At 41.2% G+C, this 27,548-nt stretch overlaps 3 protein-coding genes and 1 non-coding gene across 5 annotated transcripts; 2 read left to right on the forward strand and 2 right to left on the reverse strand.

Moving 5' to 3' along the window:
* Positions 1-1,004: 1,004 nt before the first annotated feature.
* hmgb1a (high mobility group box 1a) lies at positions 1,005-5,091 on the reverse strand. Its single transcript, XM_072445848.1, has 5 exons — positions 4,963-5,091; positions 2,715-2,875; positions 2,204-2,349; positions 1,936-2,110; positions 1,005-1,668 (listed from the first exon to the last, which is right to left on the reverse strand). The coding sequence occupies exons 2-5, from the start codon at positions 2,859-2,861 to the stop codon at positions 1,525-1,527; spliced, it is 612 nt and encodes a 203-aa protein (XP_072301949.1). The 5' UTR covers positions 2,862-2,875; positions 4,963-5,091; the 3' UTR covers positions 1,005-1,524.
* A 3,187-nt stretch (positions 5,092-8,278) lies between these two features.
* uspl1 (ubiquitin specific peptidase like 1) lies at positions 8,279-19,487 on the forward strand. 2 transcript variants are annotated; one of them, XM_072445851.1, is made up of 9 exons: positions 8,279-8,552; positions 8,919-9,055; positions 9,443-9,565; positions 9,635-10,511; positions 12,873-12,983; positions 13,101-13,230; positions 14,882-15,007; positions 15,120-15,280; positions 16,932-19,487. In XM_072445851.1, exons 2-9 carry the CDS (start codon positions 8,930-8,932, stop codon positions 18,623-18,625), a joined length of 3,348 nt encoding a protein of 1,115 aa, XP_072301952.1. In that variant the 5' UTR covers positions 8,279-8,552; positions 8,919-8,929; the 3' UTR covers positions 18,626-19,487. The 2 variants fall into 2 exon arrangements, with proteins under 2 accessions (XP_072301952.1, XP_072301950.1); XM_072445849.1 differs by having other exon boundaries at positions 8,281-8,552; positions 8,899-9,055.
* A 2,619-nt stretch (positions 19,488-22,106) lies between these two features.
* Positions 22,107-22,178, reverse strand: trnae-uuc (transfer RNA glutamic acid (anticodon UUC)). The gene has a single exon. It is a non-coding gene; the product is annotated as a tRNA-Glu (tRNA).
* An 871-nt stretch (positions 22,179-23,049) lies between these two features.
* alox5ap (arachidonate 5-lipoxygenase-activating protein) lies at positions 23,050-27,059 on the forward strand. Its single transcript, XM_072445506.1, has 5 exons — positions 23,050-23,126; positions 23,206-23,287; positions 25,195-25,265; positions 26,547-26,628; positions 26,709-27,059. Exons 1-5 carry the CDS (start codon positions 23,054-23,056, stop codon positions 26,869-26,871), a joined length of 471 nt encoding a protein of 156 aa, XP_072301607.1. The 5' UTR covers positions 23,050-23,053; the 3' UTR covers positions 26,872-27,059.
* Positions 27,060-27,548: the final 489 nt, after the last annotated feature.

Below are 27,548 nucleotides of genomic sequence, written 5' to 3' on the forward strand. Positions count from 1 at the left end.
TATATATATATATACAGACAAATAATACTGAGCTGGGACAGTAGCTTCAGTCGGTGTGTAATGTGCAAATGTATGTTTTCACCACATCTATAGGATCAAAGTGGGCTCAGATGATGATGATAATCCTGGGAGAGTGCGTTTGCAGCCGTTACATACAGTAATATTTAACCATAACCAGTTTTATATTTACGTTGCTCATAAAGCAGTTAGCAGCACAAGCCAGGTTGAAGGTTTAACATGGATTTCAGGACCATTTTGTTGTGATGGAGACGACAAAACGCTCACATACTCTCCAGTCTACACATCTACATTGTCCCAGGACCCGCCACTGTACATTGTACTAATGCACCTCTGGCTTTTTCCCATCAGATCTCCCGCATTAGCCATGTTCAGCCATGTTCTTATGTCACTGTTTATTTCAAAGCACACATAATCCTTCTTATATAATTGAACTTTTTTTTTTTTTTTAACTCTAGATGGGACCTAGAGAGTGGTACGTGAGAGTAACAACAGCTGCATCTGAATAAGACCGAAACCTTCACTCAGTGATGCATGTTTGGAGTCAGATAATGATACATCCATTAACCCTGGGCCACAATGTATAAATAAAACTGATGATTCATGTTGCCCATACGTGGTTATTGTGACAGTTATTGTATGTAAGTCACGCGAGGAAGTGGGATTGGGACACACTTTTACTGTCAAGAAAGCAATGCTCGTGTCACTTATAGTTGCATTAAATTAGATCGTTCATCCGTTTGAAGAGTGTGAAGCAGGGAAAAGCTCCAATCACCTGCAACTCTTGATGTACATTGTAATGTTGAAAATGAATGAGTCAATATTGGACAAATTAACTGATTATTATAACAATAGTAGCAAAAAAGTAGCTCTAATTTGCCAGTTCAGTACCACTTTGATTTTTTGAGCTGATCAGAATTATATGATGTATTATTATAGTATGTCGAAACTTGCTTTACAAAGTTAAATTAAATACAAAGTTATTAAAAAAAAATGTTTATTGACATCAGAAGCAATTTAAATTTCAACAATAAACAAGGCTTTTTTTCTTACTTCTGCCATTACAGTGGTACATAAAGATCAGTAAAACAACGGTGATACGTCCATTTCTGATAACATATATATATGTTATTTAAAATAACAAACACACAAAACGGAAAAATAATTAAACCACTCAGATTATCTAAGTATTTTTATGTGCAGTGCACAGAGCTATAGGGTATATAGTACTGTTTGCCCGCCCCACTTTACACTGTACTGGGCGGGACAGTGGTCTAATATCTACCACTGGGAAAATAAGACACAAAAACTGTGTAGTGTTAACTATACAAAAAAGGAGAAATAAAACTGTACAGCATAAAAACAACCGATATACACAGCCATATTTTTTTGTTTTTTTGTTTTTTGTTTTTACCATTACCCCCGCCAAAGATACTAATGTGTTTCATTAAGTGAAGTGTACAAGGGGGTTAAATGCTTTATAAACAAACGACCATGAGTGGAGCTCTAGTCATCCTCATCGTCCTCCTCATCGTCCTCCTCATCTTCGTCGTCGTCGTCATCGTCTTCCTCCTTCTTCTCCATTTTGGGAGCTTTGGGCGGAGGAGGAGCGCTGCCGGTCTTGCCCTTGGCGCGGTACGCAGCGATGTCCTGGGAAAACAGAACACAATGTAAGGAAATGGCAGACAAGTGAGCGTTTAGCTCAGCGCCGCTGGACCAGATCAGGCCTGGAAAGTTTTCAAAAGGGCTTTAACTTCTGATGAACCTTAAAACTTGTACTTGAACAAACTTGTACAACTAAAATAATTGAATATAGGTGAAGGAAGCGTTCACGCCCATCACATCTTTAAAACACTGAACTGAGATGAGAAAACGTTGTTATGCAGCTGTGATTGCGGACAGTCCGAGTCTCCTCACCTTCTCGTACTTCTCCTTCAGTTTGAGCGCCTTCTTCTCGTACGGCTGCTTGTCCTCAGATGCAGTGCCGTTCCACATCTCTCCCAGCTTTTTAGCCACGTCGCCGATGGTCAGCCCCGGAGTATCACCCTTCACCTTGGGACGAAACTCCGCGCAGAAGATGAAGAAGGCGGATCTGCAAACAAATTGAGTTAATTTCGAAGGCATTTATGCATTCATCTTCCTCAAGAGCCATAAAAGCACTTAAGGGGAAGCTTGTAGTACTTACGGGGGTCTCTTGGGGGCGTTGGGGTCCTTGAACTTCTTCTTCTTGCTGCCCTTTGGTGGGACGTAGTTCATCATCTCACGCTCATAACGGGCCTTGTCAGTTTTGGCCATGTCTTCAAACTTGCCCTTCTCCTTGGAAGACATTGTCTGGAAGTGGACAATTACGTCACAATTACCGTCACAATTACCAACATAATTCTTCCAAGTGATCATTTAAGTCCAATACCACTTGTTGCGTGTTTATTAAATCAAAATTATGGACAAGGAGGTACTTAATTGTCTTTTGGAGTTACGGTCTGGATGTAGTCCAAGTCTGAGTCAGTATATACAAGTTAATCCTTTTACTCCATCACCCATCTGGGATATGCCCCGATTTAGATGCATTCAATTTTTAAATTCAGTTGCAATTAGATGCACAATTGTAATCACGCGTTATTTTATTCATCACCGACAGTTCGTATTAAATTCTAGTAAAGTCTGGACACCTGCCACGAGGTCACATCTGCCCGTACCTTCCACCGTTCAGAGCATTTCTTGGAAAACTCTGCAAAGTTGACGGAGGCTTCCGGGTGCTTTTTCTTGTGCTCCTCTCGACAGGTCTGGACAAAGTAGGCGTAGGAGGACATCTTCCCCCTCGGCTTAGTAGGATCTTTCCCCATGTTGGCGACTGGATCTACAACAAACAGACGCGCATTTATTATCATCATCATTCTTTTTATTATTATTATTATCAACACCGCACCTAAATTAAAGCTCACTTGGGAAAAAATGCTTTGAAACGGCGCTAAACTGTCCCTAAAGCGTTAATGAGTGACCGTTATGCGCATCTTCTGAGTTAATTGCGGTGCGTTACCTGCCGCTCCCCTCGCGCTCCATCACGGGCCACTCCTCTCACGCGTCTCCACCGACCGCTGTCCCGAGCCTCCTCCGGTGTCGAACTTCAAAAAAAAAAACGCATCCCGCTACGAACAGCACCCGCTCCAGACGGATGCGCCAAAAAAAACGCACAAACCAAACACAGCGCGCTTGTTTGCACTGCACGCTGTTGTTGACAGTGGTTTGCAATACTGACTAAACTAAATAATGGTCCCATGTCGCCTCCGATGAAATAATAAATCGATAAAACGTTCGTAAATCGACGTGAATCGGCGCGACATCCGTCATAATTGCGCATCTCCCGGTTGCGCACTTTCGGTCCGCTACAATAACTTTGTCCAAAATGTCAGTAAAAACGTCATCAAACCTCATGTGTGACAAGAAAAGACCACTTGGAAATGTTTTTATTCACATTCGACAGTGTTTATATCATCAGAACAACTTTGACACAAAAAGACAAACATTCCACAATAACGCGTTTTTATTCCAAATGCGCCACTAACGACGCCTCCTGCGCGTCCCGCGAGCCTCCCGCGCGTCTCACACACCATCTCTGTCAATTTGCAAAGTCTTGTCAAAGATTTGGCCGTCGCGTGGAAACTCCTGCTCCTTTTCTGTCCACGTCGCCCGGTAAAACGGTGCAAAAGAGTCAGTGCAAGTCCTGCGTGCCGCCCGGCAGCAATGGCGCATAGGCTCGCGCACCGGGGAAAAGGAGGTCAACAACGACGGCAATATTTCTTCTTCCATTTTGTGAGAATGGCTTCTTCGTGAAAGAAAGTCCCCCTCAAATGTCTCCACCCGCCTCCCGGTTCGCTTTGCACCGCGACAAACGCGCCCGAAACGCCGCGGATCGTGACCAAATGTTTCCCCCGATTGAATGGCACTGCGCTCGCCGCCTTGTATAGTAATACATTGGGTGCGCGCTGTGTCTATGAGCGGGGCTGTGCTGTGACTGGGCTCCTATGAGCTCCTAATGGCCGCTCGTCTTCATCCACTAACATGGAGAATATGGCTCCTTCTCTTTGTGTCAGCGCGCAGAGGGCAGAGCGACCGTGGCCGCCGCTCCGCTCCCGACGCCTTTTACACGCCTTTAGCGGCGGCGGAAAAATCTCAAAATGGTCTCGTTGGAAAGATGAAAGATTGGACTTTCGTTTTCCGTCGTTACATCGCGTAGTTGCGGGTGCGACTCGCGAGAAAAGCAGGTTAGAAAAAGTTGATCTGAACTGCGCCTCTGTCATTTGGCTCTGCCTTGTTTCCTATGCGAATACAGTCAGCCATTACAGTAAAGCGCAGAGCGGAGAAGGTTTTTTTTTCTTCTTCTTTCACCGACTTGTGACATGGAATTTCAAGAACAAGCACAAATCTGTACATGATTGACCACGGTCTTTCTTTTTCCACTCTTTATGTGATTTGATCAGTTTGCTGTGTGAGCCGCACGCCTCCAGCCTTCACATGACAGGCATCAGCTTCGCAATGCACTGCAATGGCTAACGGTGAGGCTTTTTACCATTGTCGCTAACCCGCGCCGTCCGCTGGACATTGCCGATTTGTTACGCCGTAACAAACGTGACATTTCACTTCATTTTGCCCACACGCCACGGACGCATTATATACAATTTTTCGCATTCGGCAAAATCGTCGATCGCCCCCGAAAATACCGACAGTCAATTTTTATTTCTCCAATTTTCAGGAGCGTCTGGTCCTTACTCACTGGCTGAGTAATAACGAGACCGGCTGTTTTTGTTGTTTTTCACGGTTCGCCTCAGTAAAAATGTCGACAAACAGTGAAAAATAGGACATATGACACAGACGGACTCGCCAGTCGCGTATCGGTGAATGTTACCGTCGTTTTCGCAATTTCAGACACTTCTAAATGATACTTACCTAGTGACTGTGGCTGGATCTCAATGCGCTGCAATGGCTGTGTGAGGAACACGGGCGATACGCAGTGTCTTCAGTCTACAGCTCACTAACATTACTCTCCGCGGAGCTCGCACGCCATTGGCCGCAGCCCGCTCTGCCGCGCCGCTGATTGGCCGGGAGCTTTTCATTGTCCTAATGGAAGACGACGTCCGATTGGCCGGCTTTTGTGAAACGTCACCGAAGTTTTCCGTGGCGGGCGGATACAAAAACACAGAGTGGGAGCATGCTGGAGTCAGAGGAGTGTAGTGAGCTCGCCATAGTGTTGAATTCACTACATTGAGCGCAGTGTACAGTAGCGGGCGAGGTGAATGAGGGAGCGGGCGAGGAGCGCGTGCCGCCGCGGGGCCTGGGCGGCACGCGGGGCCCGGCGCTGACACGCGGGACGGGGCTCAGACACCCCTCATCAACAAACAGCATTGTGCGTTCACCTGCAACACACCGGGCCTATTTGCGGAATTAACACCGATTCAAACGGACGGATTTCGGTGTTTTGAAGACAGAGCACGCACTTTGCTCTTCTAATACAGACAAACGCTCACTAGATATTCACTTTTAGGCATTTTGTAATAAATACAGGATGACACATTAGCCATGCACACGCAGCACTGTCTCCCATTGTATTTAGATAGCCCTATTCATATCAATGGGAAATTAATATAACAAGGATAGCGTTATATAGTGGTTTGAATGGTTATCATATTTGTCTTATTTGAACATTTAAACCACATTTAGTTGTAAGATTTAATAAATGCCCTGATTTTGAAGTAAACTCGTCTATTGTAATGTAGTAACACTAATCTTAACCCGATGGCCTGTAGAGGCCATAAAGCTTTCTGTGTTGAAGAGCATCACACACTCTTCAATTTACCTTCTCACAAACACAATTTAATTAAACGCTCACAGGAGTTATAATATAGTTTGAATAGACCTTTATGATTTACATGCTGCAGATAGGGAGTTAGAGCATAACATAGAGCAATTATTATGAAGAACCTGTATCATAATTTCATTTGAACGCCACAAATGTAATGAAGATAGAATATTATTATAAACAAATGATTGGTTACAGCTCTTAGTCAGTGCAGACAGTGGTTTCCCTGTGAGCCTGACCACACTGTGCACCATGTACAGAGGTGTGTGTATAATATACACACACCTCTGTATATATATATATATATATATATATATATATATATATATATATATATATATATATATATGTGATGTATATTCTAACTATTCTAACACTGCAATGCTGATACAAGACACAGATCGTAAGTGTTGCACTAAACTACCACAAACAGTAGATATCATGTAAACAGATGCAAACATAGAATCCATGCATTCATAAATCATATTGTGGCCTGGTGTGTATTATAAGGACCATTGCTACATTGATAGATTAACTCATCTTTATTCCTAAAGTTCAAGTTGTAATAAACAGGAATCATTATCAGATGTCAAAGGCGACAGTATCCATTCTAATCCAGTATCCATGAATGTAATTAGTTAACTATTAATTGTTGTAAACAATCCTTTTTGAGTCAGTCATATTATAGTATTATAATGACACATATGTATAATAATCAGATCAGATATTGTTAATTTATTTATTTAGTATGTATTTTGTTTTAATCACAGGGTAAAAAGTTTAGATTTCTTCAGATAACAAAAAAGTAGCATTTGCCAATGTAACATATTTAATTGCCACCTAAACATGTAAATAACTAAGGCTTTCCTCTTTCTGCACACAGGTGAATATTCAGGAGTATTCATGGTGCATCTTGTTGCAGAGCTGATGTTTGCATCACTTCATTGTTGTCATTGTCAGGGTCTCAGAGGGTCTCAGAGGAGGGGCTCTTCACCAGCGCTGTCTGTGCTAATTCTGTCAAGGAAAACTTTCAATCAGAGAACTGTAGACAGTATGTGCACCCTGTACCCTATTCCAACACAGGGACCCTGTCAAAGTCCCTTTGACGTGGAGTATGGTATAATAGTCCTGTATAGCGCCACCACCAGCTGTGTCTGGGTACTACAATGAAGTCATAAGTTTTTTTTCTAAGACTAGCAGCCAAGGAATTTTTTAAAAAAAATTACTGTTTCCTGACTTATTTTTAAAGGCAATTGAAGGCAGCACCATGTTTTAACTAATTTAAATGTTTTGCTTGAATGCTTCTTGTGAGTGTGTGGCGGTCATTTGTAAAATGTAATCTAATGTATTCCAGTGTGGTATGACCCCCAATATCCAGTACATCCAATTAAAAATACATATGTAATAACTGCAGCTATTGTATGCTAAAATGGAACAAAGGAAAATGGCTGACAGAGTTTCTTCCTAACCCTGATTAAAAATGGGCTGGGTGAAGCGGTCCAAATGCCAATCACAGGCAGACACAGGCCACAGTCTGATCCTGTTGTCTCTTTTGCATCAGGAGATGCCACAGCAGAAAGCTATAGTTGCTCGTGAGGCTCGTGAGGCTCGCAGACGGCCAGTTTATGCATTCTAATGAATGCTCCCTGAGAAAAATATGCAAATTCATTTTGGCATCAGGAGGAAAATAGAGGACAGGAGAGGAGCAGATAAGGAGGGGCTTCTGGGAGGAGGGCACACGCAGAAGGCGGGACGAGCGGCAGAGAAAAGGAGACATGTGCACGCACGTCTGTGAATATGGCAGGGTGGGGGTGTACAAAGACAAGAGGTGTGAAAGCTGTGTGTACTATGAAATGTGAGTGACATATGTAACCCCACTCCCTCCCCCTCCAACAGCTCCACCCTAATTCTGGGGGTTCATAACTGGAAAGGCTTAAATGGATTGAATGCTGCCAAATAAATACAATAATGTTAATTTTAACAGTAATTTTAATTGTGTGTGTGTGTGTTTTTTTTTTGTCATATCTTAAGATTGTAATGCAACATATTTTGAGTATTTTTAAATAAAGACTAGTATTAATAGTTTAATTGTAAATTACAGATAATTAGTATTTTATATGCATACATTGCTCATTAGATTTAGACGTTAAAACTTAAGTTTATTAGTTGTTCATCTGGATAAATTACTAGTTAATTAACACTGATTCTTCTTGGACTCTTCCTTTGTATTAATTATGATAATTTTCAGAAGAGATTTTTTTTATCAGGTTTAGCTCATCATTGTAAAAAATGGATAAATAATTAAAACAGCTGGAAAAAATCCAAACTTAGAAGAGAAGAAATAAGCTGCGTGTGTGTTCTGTGTAAAGCCATTTCATTATTTTACACAGTCATGGCCGGTGCCACCTACGTGAACAATAGCAGCCTTCTGTACTTCACCTAAAGGCCGAGAGGAGGCAGCAGCGGCGGAACCTTTGTCATCAGCGGCGTGTTGTTTCTGGTGGACACCAAAGGTTGCGGCACCGCCACCGGCATTCGACGGAAACAGGACGTTTCTCAAACGAATGAATCTGCAGTGCACATGGATCTAACCACGTCTTTCAGGCGATCGGCGAATACACGATTCTGTATCTTATGGAATACAAGGCTATAGTAAAGATTATGTGATTATTAGGTTGTGGTAAGTATGACTTAATTCATTCTCAACCGCCCCAAACTGCACGAAGCGCGAGTCCGCACGTGTTACGACCCCGGGATAAAAGCTGTGTGAACGTTACAAAGATGCGGATCAAGTTTACGTTATTTAATAATTTTATTACGAAAATAAGATATTGTTGTGCTTTAAAATGCATTTCGTTGTGTATCGTCAGAGGTTTAGCTTTCATAGTCAGTGTTGCTCCATCATAATCACGCTGATGCTGACTTTATTTACGTCGGGGACCTAGTCTATATATGAACTGGCGGTATATATTCATTTTGTTTGCGGAACTTGATTTACTAACATGTTTATTCTGTCTCTTTTGCAGCTCTGTTTGTGGTGAGCCAGTTGGCGGTGTCATGGTAATATTCACAGATTGGGTTCTGTCTCCCGTGATGCCAAAAAGCACCTGTGGTTTGCCAATGTCTGGCGAAGACACTGGTTTGGAGGCTGTAGCCTCACCGATGGTCGGGTATTTGGGAAAAGTCAGTACAACTCTAGCATTCCTCTCCTGTTGTCACTTGCGCAAAGCTGAATTATATTTGAAAAACACTGTAAACAAGCAGTGCCATTCCAAATTGTTCACAAGGACTAAAATGGAAATCTTTAGTAAAAGGCGAAATATTTGGGCTTCATTGCCCTCATTTGTTGTTGCATTGGTCATGAGTGTTTGTTTTCTACGGAGGATTCAAAAAGTTACATTTTTAGACAATCTTTTAGATGTCAGTGTATTGTTTTAGTATCCTCAGTATAGTGTATTATTATTATTTTCAGATTGGCGAAATCTGTTTGAATTATTTGTGGCTGATCCTTTGCAATACCTTCAACCATATTCATATTCAGTTTGAGATATTTTGTTGTCTTTTTTTTAGGTTCAGGAAAGAGCTGCTTCCCTGGACCACTGTCCCTGGTGTCATTCAAAAGGACTGACGTCTCCTCTGTGCTCCTACCGCATCAACCTAGAGGAGTCCATCACGCTCTGCACAAACCCAGAGGTAGAGCCACAAATACCATCATTGAATGTTTTTGTTTTTACTAGATCTAATGTTTCTGTTCTCTTTCAGTGCCTGTTCCCCCTAGTCAGCCGGCCTTTGGAGGATGTTTTGGCGAGCTTGGAGCCTGTGGAGCCGGCAACGGGAAACAAAAGAAAAAAGTCCCAAACACTTGTTGCCAACGAACCCAGTGCTCCCTCACCGAAACGCCCGCGATTAAAAGAACTTGAAAGCTCCGAGTCACAAACGTGTGCTTCCGATGACGGCGATGTGCACGATATCGTTGATGCTTGTAATGGTCCACCTTTAGATGTGGAAGAACGTGCCGACGCCCATTTCGGCTGCTCGCAAACAAAGCGGTTGGATTTGCGACGCCAAGAAGACGGCGGTCTCGATGAGGACTCGGGTTCTTGTACAGATGCCCAAACCGTTTCCTTGGACACGAATTGTGACATTGGAAACGAAACCATTGACATTCAAGAAGCGCTCGCCTTCAAAGATGACCGACTAAACGGAGAAGACAACTGTGTCGCGAACGCCCCCGCACTGGACGGAGACTGCGGTTTACCAGACATCGACGCACCTTCTGTTAGAGATATTCCATCGCCTGCGCAGACCAAAGCTACGGAAACAAACGAGCCCGTGTTGTCAGCCGATCATCACCTGTCGGCACTTTCGAATATTGACGTTGTCCATTCGGAAACGGAGAACGTGTTGTTCACGGAAACGAACCCTGAGGAGGCGCTTGTTCCTGCTCCGGTTGAGGTTTTCTGGAGGAACAAGGATAACCTCTGCTGGCTGGACTCTCTGCTCGTGGCTTTAGTGAATCTAAGGACCCTGAGGAACGTAAAGCCTAAAGATGAACACAAACAGTCGACGGTGTGGACACTTCTGGCAGGTTACGATGAAGCACTTGCAGCCGTCCAGAGTCAACGACAGACGGACAAAGGTAAGGAGCAATACACATACTTGTGCTTGGACTAGAACTGAAGACACGGTATGATTTCTATTCAATTTACTGAAAGTGTTTTGACTATATTTACAGCTTAAACATTTGTTAACGATTGAACTTGGCAGTGGCTTCCTTGACTTTAATGCCCAGAGCCAGATTTATGAATTGAGTGAGTGACATTTGATTGGAAATGGAAATATTGATGGAATACATCTGTAGGAAGTAAATGTCTCGGATAACAATAACAGGATAGATTTTAATTGTTCAGAGTTCGAAGAAGTAATTCATTTTGTTAAGTAAAAGTACTGATGCAGAGTGAAAAAATACTCGAGTAAAGATAACACGCAGATATTCATAAGAATTGTGTTGCTCTTTGGTCAACCGGAGTAATTCCAACCAATTTCTTAATTTTCTAGTGAATTTGAGCGTTATCGTAAACCTGTAAAAAAAAAGAACCCCTCAAACAATATGAAAAGTCTTTTTTACTTTTCAGTTTTAGTTTCAAAATGTAGTGGAATAGAAAGTAAAGATGCCTGCTCTTGAAGTTAAGTAAAAGTAAGTTAATGAACAATGTACTTTATTTTTTTCGGTTTAAATATTTGTATTTTTAAATTGAAGAACTCGTAAAAACAAAGACTGAAAGAGAAACACGACCAGACAGAGAGCAGACACAAATTAAAAACAGCAGACCAAACAATAATTGAAAAAATTAAATCTTGGCCTAGAAAATCAAAATAATTATGGTGTATACTGTATACGACAGTCCACATTCAGAATAGAAATGGGTCTATATGAGGCACAATCAGTCCTTCCCTTCTTTTTGTATCAGGGATATGATGGTTTCTTTCCAACTTGGAGGGTTTTTTAAGTTCCCAGTTAAAAGTTGGCAAAAGGAAAGGCTTTTAAAGCTTTATACCACTCTGAGGTGAACCCATCGCTCCTGGGATTTATTGTTCTTTCATCTTTTGATTGCACCTTGTATTTCAAAAACTGTTATTTCAGCTCCTAATTTTTATTTTGTTCCTCTGACATAACGGGCAGATTGAGGGTGTCCAGAAAGGACTCAAATGTTAAGATAAGATAAGATAAGATAAATGTTGAATTTGCTCTTGCTTAAGATTATCATTTTTCCTGTCCCATCTTTTAAAAATAGTTATTTCTGCTTGTTTTTTAAGTTTCCATGATAGTAATTTAGAAAATGTGGATCCACTTTATTTGGTAAAGAGCATTTTCTTATTATTTCCTGTGAAATCTGATCATTAATTTTTTTTTAGCATTTTAGGACCTCCCTCATCATTTCCAAACGTACATGCACCATAAACATACTATTACACGGTATCGGCCTATTCACCATCAAGAAAACTAAATGGAATCATGGAAATGATAAACACAATTTTATTCACAATATTGGTATGTAATGAAAATGTTTAGTTTTAGCTCATGGGTGAAGGCCGTATTATAATGCTGAAATCATTTAGACACATCAACTCTTCTTGGCCTTTTCCTCCTTTGGACACAGGCCTCATAGTCCAGATCATCAGGGTTCAGCAGATACTTCAGAGGTGAGCAGCGTTTAGTGAATACTTTAATTTGCTCCAAGAGCTGCGTCTTGAGGATTGCAGGGTTTGTTTTGGGCCTTCTTCTGGGTCGTGCGTAGGCACTTCAGTCAATCTCTTGATTGATTGCTGCGTCGCGTCTGCTGCAGAAAAGTTAGGATTTGCGCCGTAAAAATGGTGTACGTCCAAGACGCCCGTCCACATAGACTTTGGCTGTAAACTGGACACTTTGACGCGGCGATATGAACTTGTTTATTTGAAGTAGTATTTTAATGATGGCTCTACCTAAAACATGGGATGAAGTTGGGTTTTAGGGATGGTTTATTTCCCCCCCCCTGTCAAATTGGATGGCGGGCCATTTTGATTCATCATGTTAGGGATGGCGTCCCAAAGAAGTTGTGAGAATCTTTATTTGGACCGGCGGGGAGAGACTCTGGGCGTCCGCAGTTTGCTCGCCATGTTAGCCTCGTTAGCTTGTGATGTGGGTCGTTTTCCAAAGGGGCTGTGGACCGTCTGTTTCATTTGTTTTGGTCCTCCAGTGTTACCACTTGTCGTCCTGGTTTACGCGTCCCTTGTTCTTCCTTTTTGGGATTAATTTGGGTCAAACGATGATTTTAAATCCATGTTTTGCAGCAACGCTGTTGGTGTCATCGCAAAACTTTTAATTTTCATTACTTTCCACCACTGAAATGATTCTTGTCAACTCAATACATGGTCTTATTTGTGTTTTGTCCTCAAAGCTGCCTCTTCCTACACTAGTTTGTACAGAGCTTGACTACGTCCTATGTTCCTTTTTATCTAGATGGCTCCTTGAAGATCCCGAGTCACTTGTTGGACACAATCAACGCCAACCTTGAAACTTTGCGGATGTCGTTTTTCAATCTCCTGCAGCCAAAACTTCACTGCAAACTTGGTAAGATGACAGGGTTTAATTTTCAACATTCATTGGATGTCCTTTTTTTACATTTCAAGTTCAATTTCAAAGTGTTGATTGTGCCCGTATGATTTAAAAACTGAATTTTGTTTCCAGGACAAAAAGAAACTCCAGTTTTTGCTCTGCCTCTCTTGGTGAAGTTGGATTGCTGGTTGGAGTCTAGCTTTCAGTCCACGTTTTACTGGGATTTTAGATGCTCTGACTGCAAAAGCAACACAATAGAGAAGTGAGTGTATGATTTGATCTAATAATGTGCTACTTACAATGAGAGATGCACCGATACGGACAGCCCTTTCCTCTAAATGTTAAGGAAAATGTTTGATGGGGCACATGTAGCACTAGGTTTAGATATAGGCAGTCTATAATATAATTATTCTTTATTAGAGTAAAATTAGCCTTAAGTTATTTTGAGGAAACTTGTGCAAACTGTTAAGGAGGAAAACTAATCAAATAATGTCTGAAAAAACATTGCGTTTATCCCGGCTCGTGTGTGTCGCACTTATATTTAAAGGTGGTATGGACGATTTTTTTCAGCAATTTTTTTTATTATATTTCCTCGTGGCGTGGATAAATCATTTGTCCTGCCACGTATCAATCATAAAACGCACCTATCGCTCACCTGCAGCCGCGTCAGGCTCGTCCCCACGTTTCCGCGTGCCTAAGCGCATGGATCTATCATAATATAGTTCCCTCAGTGTACGGGGCAAAATGAAGACGGAGAAAGACAGTTCGAGCTGACGCTGAAGTGGACAGAAATCTACGGGAGACGAGCGATGCGATGCGCTCCGTTGCGCTAATAAACAAACGCACGTGTGTGTTGTATCAGTCCGCACGGGGGAGTGCGCATGCGCACTTCCGCCTGCGTTCTCAAATCGCCGAAAAATCGTCCATACCGCCTTTAATGATGAATCTTTTCTAGAGCTTTTAAAAGTCTGTAACTTTGTTTCATTTCTGGTTCTTTTGACTCAGAATAAAGAAGACTGTTCTGTTAGAATATAGCAACTTCTGTTCTTACCGTTTCTGAAGGGACGGCAGAGTTAACTCTTTCATTTCTGAGACGCAACATCGGACTGATATCGGTGGTTTTGGACTGAACCGATATTAGTCAATGACGTTACTATCGGCCGATATCGAGCCGATATATCGATGCACCCCTACTTAAAATATTACACACAACAAATGTCCTGAACTAAGGTGATCATTTAGGTCACAATATAATCTAAAAAACGAAAATTTCATACCGTAGTTTCCGGACTATTAGTCACACCGGAGTATAAGTCTCACCAGCCAAAAAATGCATAATAGAGAAGAAAAAAACATATAAGTTGCATTGGAGTACGAAATGCGGTTGCAAGTGTGAAAATAACAAATAATATCACATTTAAGTATATAAGTATAAGTCGCACCCCGGCCAAAACTATGAAAAAAGGTGCAACTTATAGTCTGGAAAATACGGTATTGACATTTTCAGAAGGGGAAAAAAAGACATTTTTTTAATACAATTTTATAGAAAAGTTAAAATTTGAGCTAAATTAATTTATTTTGAGTTAAATTAAATTAAAATAAATCTAAGTATTTTATAAGCTAAATTAAGTCCTTTGTGCTCGCCCTTTCCTTCTTTTAAGTAAACCTAAATGTAAAGTGCTTTTTTATCTGGCCGTTTGTCAAATTGATCATTCGGAAAGTTTGATTTGATAAAGCAGGTCACATATGGAGGAGCCGTAATGTGTTAAGAAAACAAGGGAAGAAAATGTATGATCTTATTATTATTCAAAATCGTAATGTTTTTTTCTCATGATAATTGTCTGAAACTTGGACAAAGTAACGCTTGTTCCTGTCATGTAATATGAATTCTAAACGATTCTTTTCTGTTGCAGTGTCGTGAAGACGCTTCCCACGTTCACTAACATCGTTCCTGATTGGCATCCACTCAGAGCGGTTCACTTTGCCCCGTGCAACAACTGCCACAGGAAAAACCAGAGGCGGAGGATGGTGCTTCAGGAGTGAGTTTTGACTGGTTCTCGACAACAATTTGTGCTTTTCAAATGACTTTTTCTGCAATTTGGTCCAGTTTTGATAAACATTTGCTGACTTATATTTGTTCTTGTTCATCAGCGTTCCCCCTGTGTTTGCCCTGCACTTTGTTGAGGGACTTCCTGACAACAATATCCACGTTTACAACTTCAATTTCAAGAAAAAGCACTACTTTGTCTCAGTTGTCATTCAGTACAGCAGTCAACTCAAGCACTTTGTCACCTGGGTTCATAAATCTGACGGTAAGTGTCATAATTATCACAAACTATTCCAGCTTAGCCTATTTTGTATCATCTGCAATTCTTAGTTATTTTGTAATTGTTCTTTTGAAGCTTAAACATTTTAGTTTTCGCTTATAAGAACTGTGCCATTATTCTAATATCAAGATCCAGTCGTTTCATATTGTCCGTGATCAGACTGGGTCTTTTTACTTGATAGATCTACAAACGATCTGCTGTCAGTAATTGCTGGAATTAATATTGATTGTAAAAAAAAACATTGAGTCATATTGAAAATTGTATTAATTGTTTCCACTTCAAATGCTCGTTTAATGAATGAGTCGACGTTAAATCAGATTTCCATCTCCATCAAGAGCTCTCATTAAAGTTTATGTTCAATGTTGTTTGGATAACTCTTTTGTTACTTGAGATAAAATGAAATGACCAGCTGTGCGCAGTAGCTGGGTGTATTACGTGAACTAATTGATCTCTTAAAGTCTAATTAATGGCTTTTATTGGGTTCAAAGGGCTAATTGTCCTAATTGGATCTTCGTCTGCTTGTTTTGATAACCTCCTTCATGATCACCCAGTTTAGAAGCTTTTATGGTGTTAAATTCTGCTCTATTAAAATGCTCATTCGTGCATCAACAATTCTCACAATTAATTAGAATTAACTGGAAATAATGTGTATTTATTTTACGGTGGATGATGGGTAAAAATGTTTTTCTAACACGAGTATTTGACCGAGTTCAAGTCAGACCGTTATTCATTCAAACATGGTCGTAACGTTCTTTAAGTGTGCGCTGTGGCTTTTCTGCGCGGGGGGAGTACATGCTTGTTTCCATGGCGATGTTATTGCTGATTGGTATGGCATTAACCCTTTCCATCTGCCATTATTAAATTACAAAGATAAAAATACCTTGAAAAACATGCATTCTTACAGTGAGAGTGATTGCCTCTGCAGTCTCCAAATCAGACCTGCTTGTGTCCATGGCGATGGATATGTTAAACACCATACTGTGGAGCATCCTTAGCAACGCCACAACATATATGGAGACGAGCAGGATCCTTCACCAGAAAAATGTTATCGTAGTGCACCTTTAAGCCTAAGTATTCTAACTTTAAACTAGTAACTTTCACTGGCTAAAAGTGCAGATGACATGTTTTATGTTATGCTAATTATTACTTTTTGGTGGAATAGTCTGATTTAAAAGATACAAGAAATATTCACCAGTCAAGTTGTAATTTGAGGAAAAATGGAGATTTACAGGAAGTAGAGCTGAGTTCTAAACCTCAATAAGTGACATTCCATAAAAAATACAGGGACAATTTACAGACGAGACACATTTTTCTTACAGTTTAAACAATCATTTGACAAAATTAAAATGTTATCGGTTGTTATTTGTCAAACAGAATTATTTATATTGCTTTGGCCCCTTGTTTACAGCATGGTTGCTAGGTAACATCTGCTGCACATCATCAACACCTGCTGCTCATGTACAACCAGGATGTGACATTATACATTTAACCAAACTTTGTGGCGAAATGGAGAAAATGGCTCGGTCAAATCTTAACTCTACAAATGTGTGGTCCAACCTGTTAAATGCACTTAAAGTCAACAGTTTAGGACGCACCGTTTATGTTATTTAATGTAAATGTGTTTAATGTGTCGCAGGGTCGTGGGTGGAGTTTGACGATCTGAAACACCCTCGCTGTAAACCGTACGAGACTCTCCCAGTCCCGGCGCAGGAAATCCACGTGGTTTTCTGGGAAGAAGAGCAGCGCCAAGAGTCCCGGGCCTGTTCTCCGTCCACCACCTTCGCCGACTCTCCCCCGACCGCCAGGAACGTCACCCGCAACGCGACCATCGCGGTCGACCTGTCGCAACGCTCCCCGGACCAGTCGCTCATCAGCCCCCAAAACGATCCCGATGTTATGGACTTCGTCTCCGAACAGGACACGGCGGTCACCGCGGGCGTCGATACTTCCATAGGTTCGACCACGCTACTCGACGCCTTCGAAGGGCTGACGCACAACGACATTGTCACACTCACGCTGGTCGAACTGGAGGAGGACTTCAAAAAGCCACCGTCAAATTCAACCGACGGTGCAATTGAACAAGCTAAAGAGTTCAAAGGTCAAGATGTGAACAATGCAACGGACACGTCGGTCATAGATGCTTGTGTTCCTGCTCCGGACAGTTCCTCGACCGGTGAGACGATGGAAAAACCTCAGGAGACTCGCGATGGACCTTCTACCGAGTCCGAACCAGAAGAGAACGAAGAAGAAGACGACTTTGAGAAGGACCCAGATTTTAAGCTGAAATCGACGAGAGGAAGAAAGCGCGGAAGAACAGTTGCTAAACAAGTTAAAAAGCCAAAAGTGGACCCACCTAAAGGAAAGGTCGCCATTGCTAAAGTGAGTCCTGTTCAAAGCAAACCGGCTCCTCCTCCGACGTCAAAGCCGATCTCCTCCGTCTCCTCTACGGTCCCCGTCCCTCAGAATGTCCTCAGACCTCCACCCGTGACTCAGCCGGGGCAAAACGCCTGGTCCGACCTGCTTGAACGCTCGCTGGGACACATTCAGAACAAGTGCAACATGAACTCCAACCAAAAACCACTGGCCCGTTCGAAGCGAGTCCCGGTCCACGCGGCGCCGCCACAGCAGAGAAATGTAGTCCCGCCCAGACCGACGCTGAGGACCGAGGACGGCGGAGGTTTACCTTTGAAAGCGGCGGGAATGTACGGCGCGTTCGGAGCCAAGAACGCCACGCCCAATTCAACACCTCAAGATAAAATGCCTCCCGCGCCGCCTGTTCAGAAAGCCGTGGGAGTGGTTAACCGCTCACCGCCGTCGTCATTTGCAGGACTCGCCACTGACATAATGTCGTCTAAGAAAACAAAATCATCAAAAATGCCTTCAGGATTAAGCGAGACTGAACTCCTCCGGTACAAACTGTACAAAAAGCTCCAGGCCAAGAAGAAAAAACTGGCAAAGTTGAATGAGATGTTGGGACGGTCGGGCGATGCCAGCTTCAGACCGGACAGCACCAACGGTTTCTCACCAAACACAGTCACCTCCAGCACTCTGGACGAAGAGTTCTTCTCCGACTTCCCCTCCCCGGCGACCACTGTGACTAGTAACCTGTCTCCGGACAGCACGGACCTGCTGGAGCTGTTGGCTGACGGGCAGGAGGTCAGCGTAGGGGCGGTGATGTCGTCAAACGCAACGTTACAGCCGCACACGGGCGCCACGACGACGGACTTATTGACGACGGACTTATTGGACGAATACATGTCTCGGGCTGTAGTGGACCAACCGAGCGAGATGGAAGAATATGTGTTCAGTGAGTTAGGCCTGTTCCTCTAAGATGTTTGTTTGTTTGTTCTAGTACAGCTATAGGAAGACTTTTTACGCCTCAAAGTCTAAAAATGAGCTTTTTTAATTTTTTTGGGAAAGTTTAAATCAAGAGGACTAAAGTACAGTAAATGTGCAAGATGTGTTTCAATCATTTAATCAGATTTTCTCTCTTCTGGCTGTTGTCATCATTTTGAAGCCTTGGAAAATAAACCTTTTTACTCTTGCAAACATTAGCCTAATAAACTGCTAAACTTCAGAAATAATTACTACTATTAAAAAGCACTTATTTTCCCAGATGTAGGTGGAATTTTAACAATGTTATTTTCTAATTACCACCTTACTAATTGTCAGTCCAAATTGTTGGTGCTACCACAGTTGTTTACGTGTATTCTGTCATATAATTGAGGTGTTGTTGATCACACTGTATGAAGTAATTGGATGAAGCTTCTGAACATTCTTGAATACGTCCCAGGATTTAATCATTTAAAGTATTATGCAAATGGCTGATGCCTGTTCCTTAATTTATTTTGACTAGTTTCTCCATGTGTACAGAAATCATTTGCACTTTGTATGTAATACAGTCATCTTTAACGTTAACAGTTGTAACTGATGCTGTTTCATCTTTTAGCTGTTATTTGGAAAAGGCCATGTTTAGTTGGCTCAAACTGTAGTGTGTGTGTGTGTGTGTGTGTGTGTGTGTGTGTGTGTGTGTGTGTGTGTGTGTGTGTGTGTGTGTGTGTGTGTGTGTGTGTGTGTGTGTGTGTGTGTGTGTGTGTGTGTGTGTGTGTGTGTGTGTGTGTGTGTGTGTGTGTGTGTGTGTGTGTGTGTGTGTGTGTGTGTGTGTGTGTGTGTGTGTGTGTGTGTGTGTGAAATATATCACATATATATATATAAACACATTATGACTGTATATATATGTGTGTGTCTGTATGTATGTATATATATATATACACACATATATATATATATATACACATATATATATATATATACACATATATGTCGGTGTAATCCCTCATTCGTCCAGGCGTGTTCCATAGTAGAAAAAGCTTCAGTTGTAGTCATCTGGACTCAGTTTGAAAAAATAGACGTTTCGACTCTCCAAGAGTCATTGTCAATAAAAGAATTTAGATCGAGAACTCCGATATTAATACTGTTCTGTGGTAAGACCCGCCCATTGGGAGGAGCCTTCCTGAAGTAGAAAGAGTTGTTTGTTTCAACAGAAACTCCCCCCTTGTATCTACCGAGCTAGCCTATTCAGAATTTTAATGGGCTATTAGAATCCTCTTTGTCTTTGTGAGACCCTGGCTCAACCACCCTGAGTACCTGATTAGCATCTAAATGTCCTGGTCATGGTCCTCTACCTTTCCAGGGGTTCAGTATACCATTATAGATACCAGGAAGATTGAATCTTAGCCCTCCATTTCTGTTAAAAGAAGGTCTTTCTTTTTTAACAAAAATAGCTTCCTTGACTCCTCTTTCAAACCATCTTTTCTCCCTGCTTAAAACCTTCACCTCACTGTCTTCAAACGAGTGATTAGAGGCTTCAAGATGGAGATGCACGGCACTCTGAGGTCCTGAACTTGTATTTCTTCTGTGCTGATAGAGCCTCTTGTGTAGAGGCTGTTTTGTCTCACCTATGTAACGTTCTTTACAGCTTTCTTCACTGCATTGGATCGAATAAACTACATTGCTCTGTTTTTGAGTCGGCAACTTGTCCTTTGGGTGAACCAGTTTTTGTCTTAAAGTGTTTCCTGGTTTAAAATAAACAGGGACTTTGTGTTGTCTAAAAATTCTCTGCAGTTTTTCCGACTGGCCAGACACATAAGGGATAGAAACACCCTTCCTTCTCTGTTCAGTTTCCCTTTTGTCCTGCTTCTTGGTTCTCTTCACTCTGTTGAGAGCCCAAGCGGGGTAACCACAGGCTGAGAGGGCATTTCGGACATGTTTTTCCTCTTTCTTCTTGCCCTCTGAGCTGGTGGGCACACCTTGAGCTCTGTGTTGTAAGGTTCTGATCACCCCCAGCTTGTACTGTAGTGGGTGGTTGGAACCAAAGAGCAGATACTGGTCCGTGTGTGTAGGTTTCCTATATACTTCTATTTGGAGTTTCCCGTCCTCTCCTCTGATCGTGGAACAATCAAGAAAGGCCAAGCGATTCTCCTTAGCGTCTTCTCTTGTAAACCTGATATGTGGGTCCACAGCATTGATGTGATCAGAGAAGGTTTCCAGCTCTTGTTTCTTGATTGTTACAAAAGTATCATCGACATAGCGGAGCCACAGTTTTGGGGCTATGCCTGAGAATGAGGCCAGTGCCTTCTTCTCAAAGTGCTCCATGTACAGGTTGGCCACTATGGGAGAGACGGGCGAGCCCATGGCACAGCCATAAATCTGTCTGTAAAATTGTCCCCGGAATTGAAAGTAAGTGGTGTTCAGACAGATGTCCAACAGTTTACATATGTGTTCAGGTGTCAGTTTGGTCCTTTCCTGTAGGGTGGTGTCTTCCTGCAGTCTGATCCTCACCGCTGCTACTGCATCAGAGGTCGGGATGCAGGTGAACAGGGACACAACATCATATGAAACCATGAGGTCATCTGGGTCCAGTTGGAGATGTTTCACTTTATCCACAAAGTTGTGCGTGTTTTCCACATGATGTTCCGAATTCCCCACAAGCGGAGCCAATATAGTTGTTAAATGCTTGGCCACATTGTAAGTGATAGAATCTGTGCTGCACACTATGGGTCTGAGTGGAACATCCTTTTTGTGTATTTTTGGAAGGACATATATATATGTGTGTATATGTATGTATATATATATATATATATGTATGTATGTGTGTATATATATATATATATATATATGTATGTGTGTGTATGGATATAAATAAATAAATACCATTGCATGTGATCCCGATCTACTGTCGGGATCACATGCTATGGTATTTATTTATTTATTTATTTGTCTATGGGAGTTTTTATTTATTTATAGGAGATCTTCTACTGAAAGTGTTTTTCAGACTTCCTATAAGTGATCTGTTCTTCTGTATCTACCTCTGTATCTACCTGCGTTGCACCAATGAAAATTCCCCATGTGGGACAATAAAGGAATATCTTATCTTATCTTATATATATGGAGGGATATATATATATATATATATATATATATATATATATATATATATATATATATATATATATATATAACAAGCAGGCTCCGGCATGCTAAGTATGAGTCAGGTTTGTGGAAAAGCAAGCACGCTCACAGTTAAAAGACATTTTTCATAGCGATAAAAAACCAAGTGACTTAAACTGCGATTCCAACTCGATTGTGATCCATCTTGTCGCCTTAAATTCAATAATGTAGTGATGGTACAATTTGTTACAGAAATAAAACCCTAGAGTGTAATTCTATCAGAATACACAGAATACATGCGCTAATAAAAGATGAAAGGAGGAATATTCTACGTCAAGTGTGCGGATTGGAAAAGAGGTAGTTCCCATACCGGGAGTCGAACCCGGGCCGCCTGGGTGAAAACCAGGAATCCTAACCGCTAGACCATATGGGACAATGCAGAGTTGACAGGGCCATGGCAGATTTAACCTGTGTCTATAGACGAGTCACAAGTGTATGTTTAGATATCATCTACATTTATGATGATGAACACGATTTTTAAGCCACTTGTCCAAAAAATAGACGTTGAACGCAGCGCACGTGACATCAAGCAGCGCGTTACTTCTCATTTAGGACAAATGGTTACGACGCTGTGAAATGTTCAGCCAACACTTCCACGAGTCAAAGCTTGAGTTACTTCAGCCTTATTAACTCAGCCGAATTTGTGATTCTAACCACTCATAAACAGCTCAGTATTGTTAAGTATTGTGCAGACACGTAGGCGCGTGGCCCGTGACGCATCCGTCACATTTGCATTACCGCGCGGCTGCACGTGTAGGTGCTGTTGGACTGTCGTCACGTGCCAGGAACAGTTGTAATACCTTTTCAGACGCGTGTTGGAGTTATAAATAGTGTTACTTCAACCACAAGTCATCCAAACTAATTGTAATAATGCACAGATCCCGGTATTACCAAACAAACACACACAAAAGCAAATAATAGGTGAAAGAAACGCAATATTCAAAGCTTTTAATGTTGTCCACATACAGATTTCGTCATTCATAAACTTAATCTCAGTGGGAAGCACAACCAAAACGTTTAATATGAGAAATATCACTTCAGATTAAATATTATAAGTAGGAGTAGGGGTTATTGTGTCAGAAAGCTTCTCTCTCTGCAGCTTATAGTAAAATTAGAGGAAGTTCCTGATGTTGCTGCCAGCAGAAGATTTGCATTCTAATAACACAACCATTGACCGGAGGTGGGGTCAATCTCTAGTTTTGCTCTTGCACTAAACTAAACCGTCATTTTTGGTTCCCCCTCGTCACCATGGACACCTGTACCGTCGTGGAGAACATCTACCTGCTGGCCATCATCACCGTGCTGAGCGTGCTGCAGAATGGTGAGACGTTTAGTACATTTTGTGGAGTTGAGATGGTGCAAACTGCGAGTTGATTGTCCTTGTGTTGTTTGTGTTTTAGTCTTTTTTGCCCTTAAAGTGGAAAAGGAGTGCACGTCACCCAACAGCCACGCTGCTGCGATTGAAAGAGTGTCCTGTGCCAAGTAAGAGTATCTATTTGATCCAGAAAGACTATGTGATTTAGTGTCATTTACAACCTTGCAAATCTCATCTTGGTTTTGCGCAGACAGAGACAGCTTCAAACTTTGTGCCAGTTTAACTTTGTGTGAATAAACCCCCAATTACTGAGATATTAGCACGCCAACTCACATTTTGATAGTGAAAAGTTAATTCAATCCTTCTCCATCTCAATTTTAAAGGTGCTCTATGTATGTTTAAGGTCTATATGACAAGCTCTCCTGTTATTCTGAGTTACTTTGGTGGGATAGCACCCGTGGTACCTATTTATTATAGTTTTACTTCCGTTAAGTGGCATTTTCTGAAGAAATTTGGAAAAATAGAAGCTTGAAATTACAGCTGAATCTCTCTGTGATGTCATCAATGTGCAACGTGACATTGGCACTTCACTAACACACTTTTCTGACAGTTTAAACGATCATTCAACAAACTAAAGGTGTTGTATGGTATTATTATTTGTCAGATCATAACTATTTTATATGGATTTTGGCTCTTGTTTTCAGTATGGTTGCTAGGTAACGGTTGTGGAATTACCTCTACCTATGTCACATCTGCTGCTCATGTCCAACCAGGAAATAAACGTTACATAAACGGTGAAACTGGGGAAAAACAGTTAGTGAAATCTGAGATATAATTGTGTTCACTACGTTTTCGTGAAACGTCCACTCTAACCTGTCATACAGACTTTAACGCTATTATTGCTATTGCATCTCCATGGAGACAAGGCAGGTGGTACCGCTCCAGCAACGTTATATTACGCACCTTTACGGACATCACGAATCATGAACATCACATGAAACTATGAAAGTCTGATGAAAAAAACAACGATAATTTGAATGATCGAAAGTCCACAAAATGATCATCAAACCCACGAATACTTCCGTCTATTCCCCACCTGTCCCTAATTCTGTCTGCGCCAGTCTGAAACAATAAAAGACCTGTTTATTCATGTAAATGTGGCGGCGCTGGTTTTCCATAACACGATGCTCTGAGAGAACTCACACATGTCGGGTTCATTACTGGACCTGAGCTTTGACTTCATCAGTTACAGTAGATTTGTGAAGGAACTGTACTTCTCAAAGTACTTGGGTTAGGGTTAGGGTTATTTATTTTCGCATTATGTTGTTTAATGCAAAAAGTAATGGTAAAACAAAAGTACATGACTTGTGTTTTGTGTGTTTTGTAAAGCCATTTGTAGTACCAGAAGTGGGAAACTATGAAACCGACGACCCCCACAGCAAAATTAAATAGATTTCTGTAATAATTTAAAGCTTTTAACCATTTAAAATGAAGTTTAATTGTATTTATTTCGTGTTATCTGACCCGATTTGACTAAAGCTGATTGCCAGGAACAAAACACAGAGACTATTTGTATTGAATTATTTTAAAGCACTTGTTTTATATGATTTAATCTCATAGTGTACGTGTAAGTGTGTGTTTTTAATTGTTTTATTGATTTATTTATTTATTTTAATTTGTTATTGCCATTTTATTTGGATATCCTGCATTATAATATATAGTATACAATAAAATAAATAAAAAAGAGATTAAATACAGTATGCAAGATATAATTTTAACAGCATATTTTGAAATCATCTCACAATTACAACTTAAAATCCCCTACACTAGCTTGTTTTGTGCAACTTGTGCTCAAAAGTAGCAGTTGCAGTGGTGGCTCAGCTTTTCCAGCTTTCCAATCCGTTCAGACAAGTGGATTTTCTTTTGTCCTGGTCGGTTTTCTTACAGTTTCAAAACACCTCCAAAAAGCCCTGAGAGTCTGGCTGTCCAAACAGGTGATTGCTTCATAGTTTCTTGTCGCAGCAAACGTCCTTTAATGTTGCAATTTATGTTCCTATTTATGCTTTGTCCTCAGTCGGAACTGCATGGACTCCTACCCCACGTTCATGGCCGTGATGTGGTGTGCTGGAGTCTGCCTCAAACAAGGTAACAGTGAATCCCACGCACGGTAACAAAGCATTTGGACTTGCATTTGTAACAACTTTGTCAGAAGATTGCGGTTTGGTGTGTATGGCAAACGTATATAACTCTTTGGATATAAAAACAGCTCAATGACATAAAATGTATGAATGAAAATGTTACTGTGAACCATTTGTACAAATCATGACGTATTAATGAGCTTCACCTTTCTGTTATTGGCAACATTTTAAGGACTTTTCACCATTCAAAAGACATAATTGGCTCGAGCGCTTGAGCCATGGAGTGGAATTCATTCCACAGAATGCTCAAGTCTTTGTTCTCGCCTGGTTTCTTATTGTTGTTATTATTCATGGTCATTTTGCCACTACTCAGGATTTTTTGACCTCCTGAACATTGATGAAAGGTCCCACATGGGGACATAGACGCGATCGGCTCGAACTCGAATAAAATGGAGCTTGCGAGAACGCCCGTCGCGTAGAGCAAAAAAGAAAAAACATGAAACGCTTTATCTTTGGCCTAGGCACATGAGACTTGGGACAGTGATAGAGCTACATTTGACCTCTGACCTGTGACGAGTAAAACACATCTGGCAGCATCGCTCTATGATAAACAGGAAGTCAGCCATGTTGAATCAAAGTGGCACCGCCACACTTGACTTTTTTTTTTCAAAATCATACTTTTGCAACAAAACAACACCTTTTGTATCTAAAGACATTGAAATTTAATACAAAATTTATTTATTTTTGATATTCCTTACGCCCTCCAAAAATGTCCTAATGGAATTGATCTACGGAGCTCATATTTCACTCACTAATGCGTTTTTATGATCTGATTGGAAATAATTAATACCATGTAACAAATTTACTCTATAGCGCCCCCTACCCATTGTGTGAAAAACTCAACATTGTCTGATTTGTTTGAAACTTATGGATTATATTCTCCTCAAGACGCCATGAAAAAAAGTGCATTACAGATATTGTGTATTTTTCACAATTGGCCAGCAGGGGCGCAATGAATGCCTTCACTTCCTCTTCCTCTTTTATTTTGATGGAACATTTCCTCTCGTGCCGCGATATAAGCATTAGCGTTAGCATTAGCAGCGGGTCTCTGTTGCTAAGTGACGGAGCTACAGGGAGGAGGGGAATAAACTATAAAGTCTTTAGACTAGACGGGTGGCGAGAGCCATCATCGGCGCTAGCGCGGCTTTAATATTTTGTTTAGCATTGTAAATATTCTGTCACTCTGAACCCCATGGATGTAGTACAGTATTTCTTTGTTCTTCCTTAGCTCCAGCGGCCTTCGCGGGTCTCCTGTACCTCGTTGTGCGGCATAAGTACTTTATCGGGTACATGGGGCAAACCTCCCAAAGGTAAATGTTCACTGGTACTTGGTTCTCAGTACTTTTTGGTCACACGTCACTTACCTGGCCCCTCCCTGTGCCCCCGACAGCACCCCCGGCTACCTGTTTGGGAAGCGGATCCTGTTCTTCCTGGTGCTGATGTGCCTGGTCGGGATCCTGAACTACCTGCTCGCGCACGTCTACGGGAGCGAGTACAGGGAGACGGTGGAGACCTTCACCAGCTTCACCTCCACTCTGCTCCTCATCCCATAAGCATGACCATAACCATGACCATAACCCGCAGCACAAACCACATGAGCACAAACCACATGGGCACAAACAACTGTCACATGAGCACAATCAGAAAAAAGTTGATTTCCCTTGTAAGTGAACGAATTTTACAAACAAGGAATTTGGTGTGGCGATGTGCTGTAACATAAAACAATGACGAAGGAGAATAAAATATAACATATGATTAAATATGAAGAGGCTTGTAAACAAATGCATTATATCGTGGTAAAAAGTTTTTAGTTTTGCAAAAATATGTTTGTCTGGCCAGCCCAACCTGTTTGCAAAGCAGATCTATACGTCAGAATTAAATCAACCTTAAAAGGCCTTATATAAAGTTATGTGTTATCTTAAATGGCCATTTATCATGTAATATTTTTCACAACACAAAACTATTACAGACTATTGCTGTCCCTTAATATTGAATACATCTTTAATAAAGGAAAAAAAAAAAAAACTCAAAAACCTTTATATTTTTGCAGCAACCAGGACTCCATAATTCCATCAATCTTTCAATTTATCTTCAGCTAGATTGAGAATGAAATTAAATTAATTAGCTAAGCATGGATCTGTGCGAGTTTTAAATAATACAATATCTGCCATGGATTTTCTTTTACTGAAGCCAAAGCAGAACATGAGAACACAACATGAGAGTGAAGAAG

This window comes from Eucyclogobius newberryi, unplaced genomic scaffold (genome assembly GCF_026437365.1).
Source record: "Eucyclogobius newberryi isolate DKJ021-1_F unplaced genomic scaffold, fEucNew1.0.hap1 SCAF_15, whole genome shotgun sequence".
In the NCBI taxonomy this organism is placed as follows: Eukaryota; Metazoa; Chordata; class Actinopteri; order Gobiiformes; family Gobiidae; genus Eucyclogobius; species Eucyclogobius newberryi.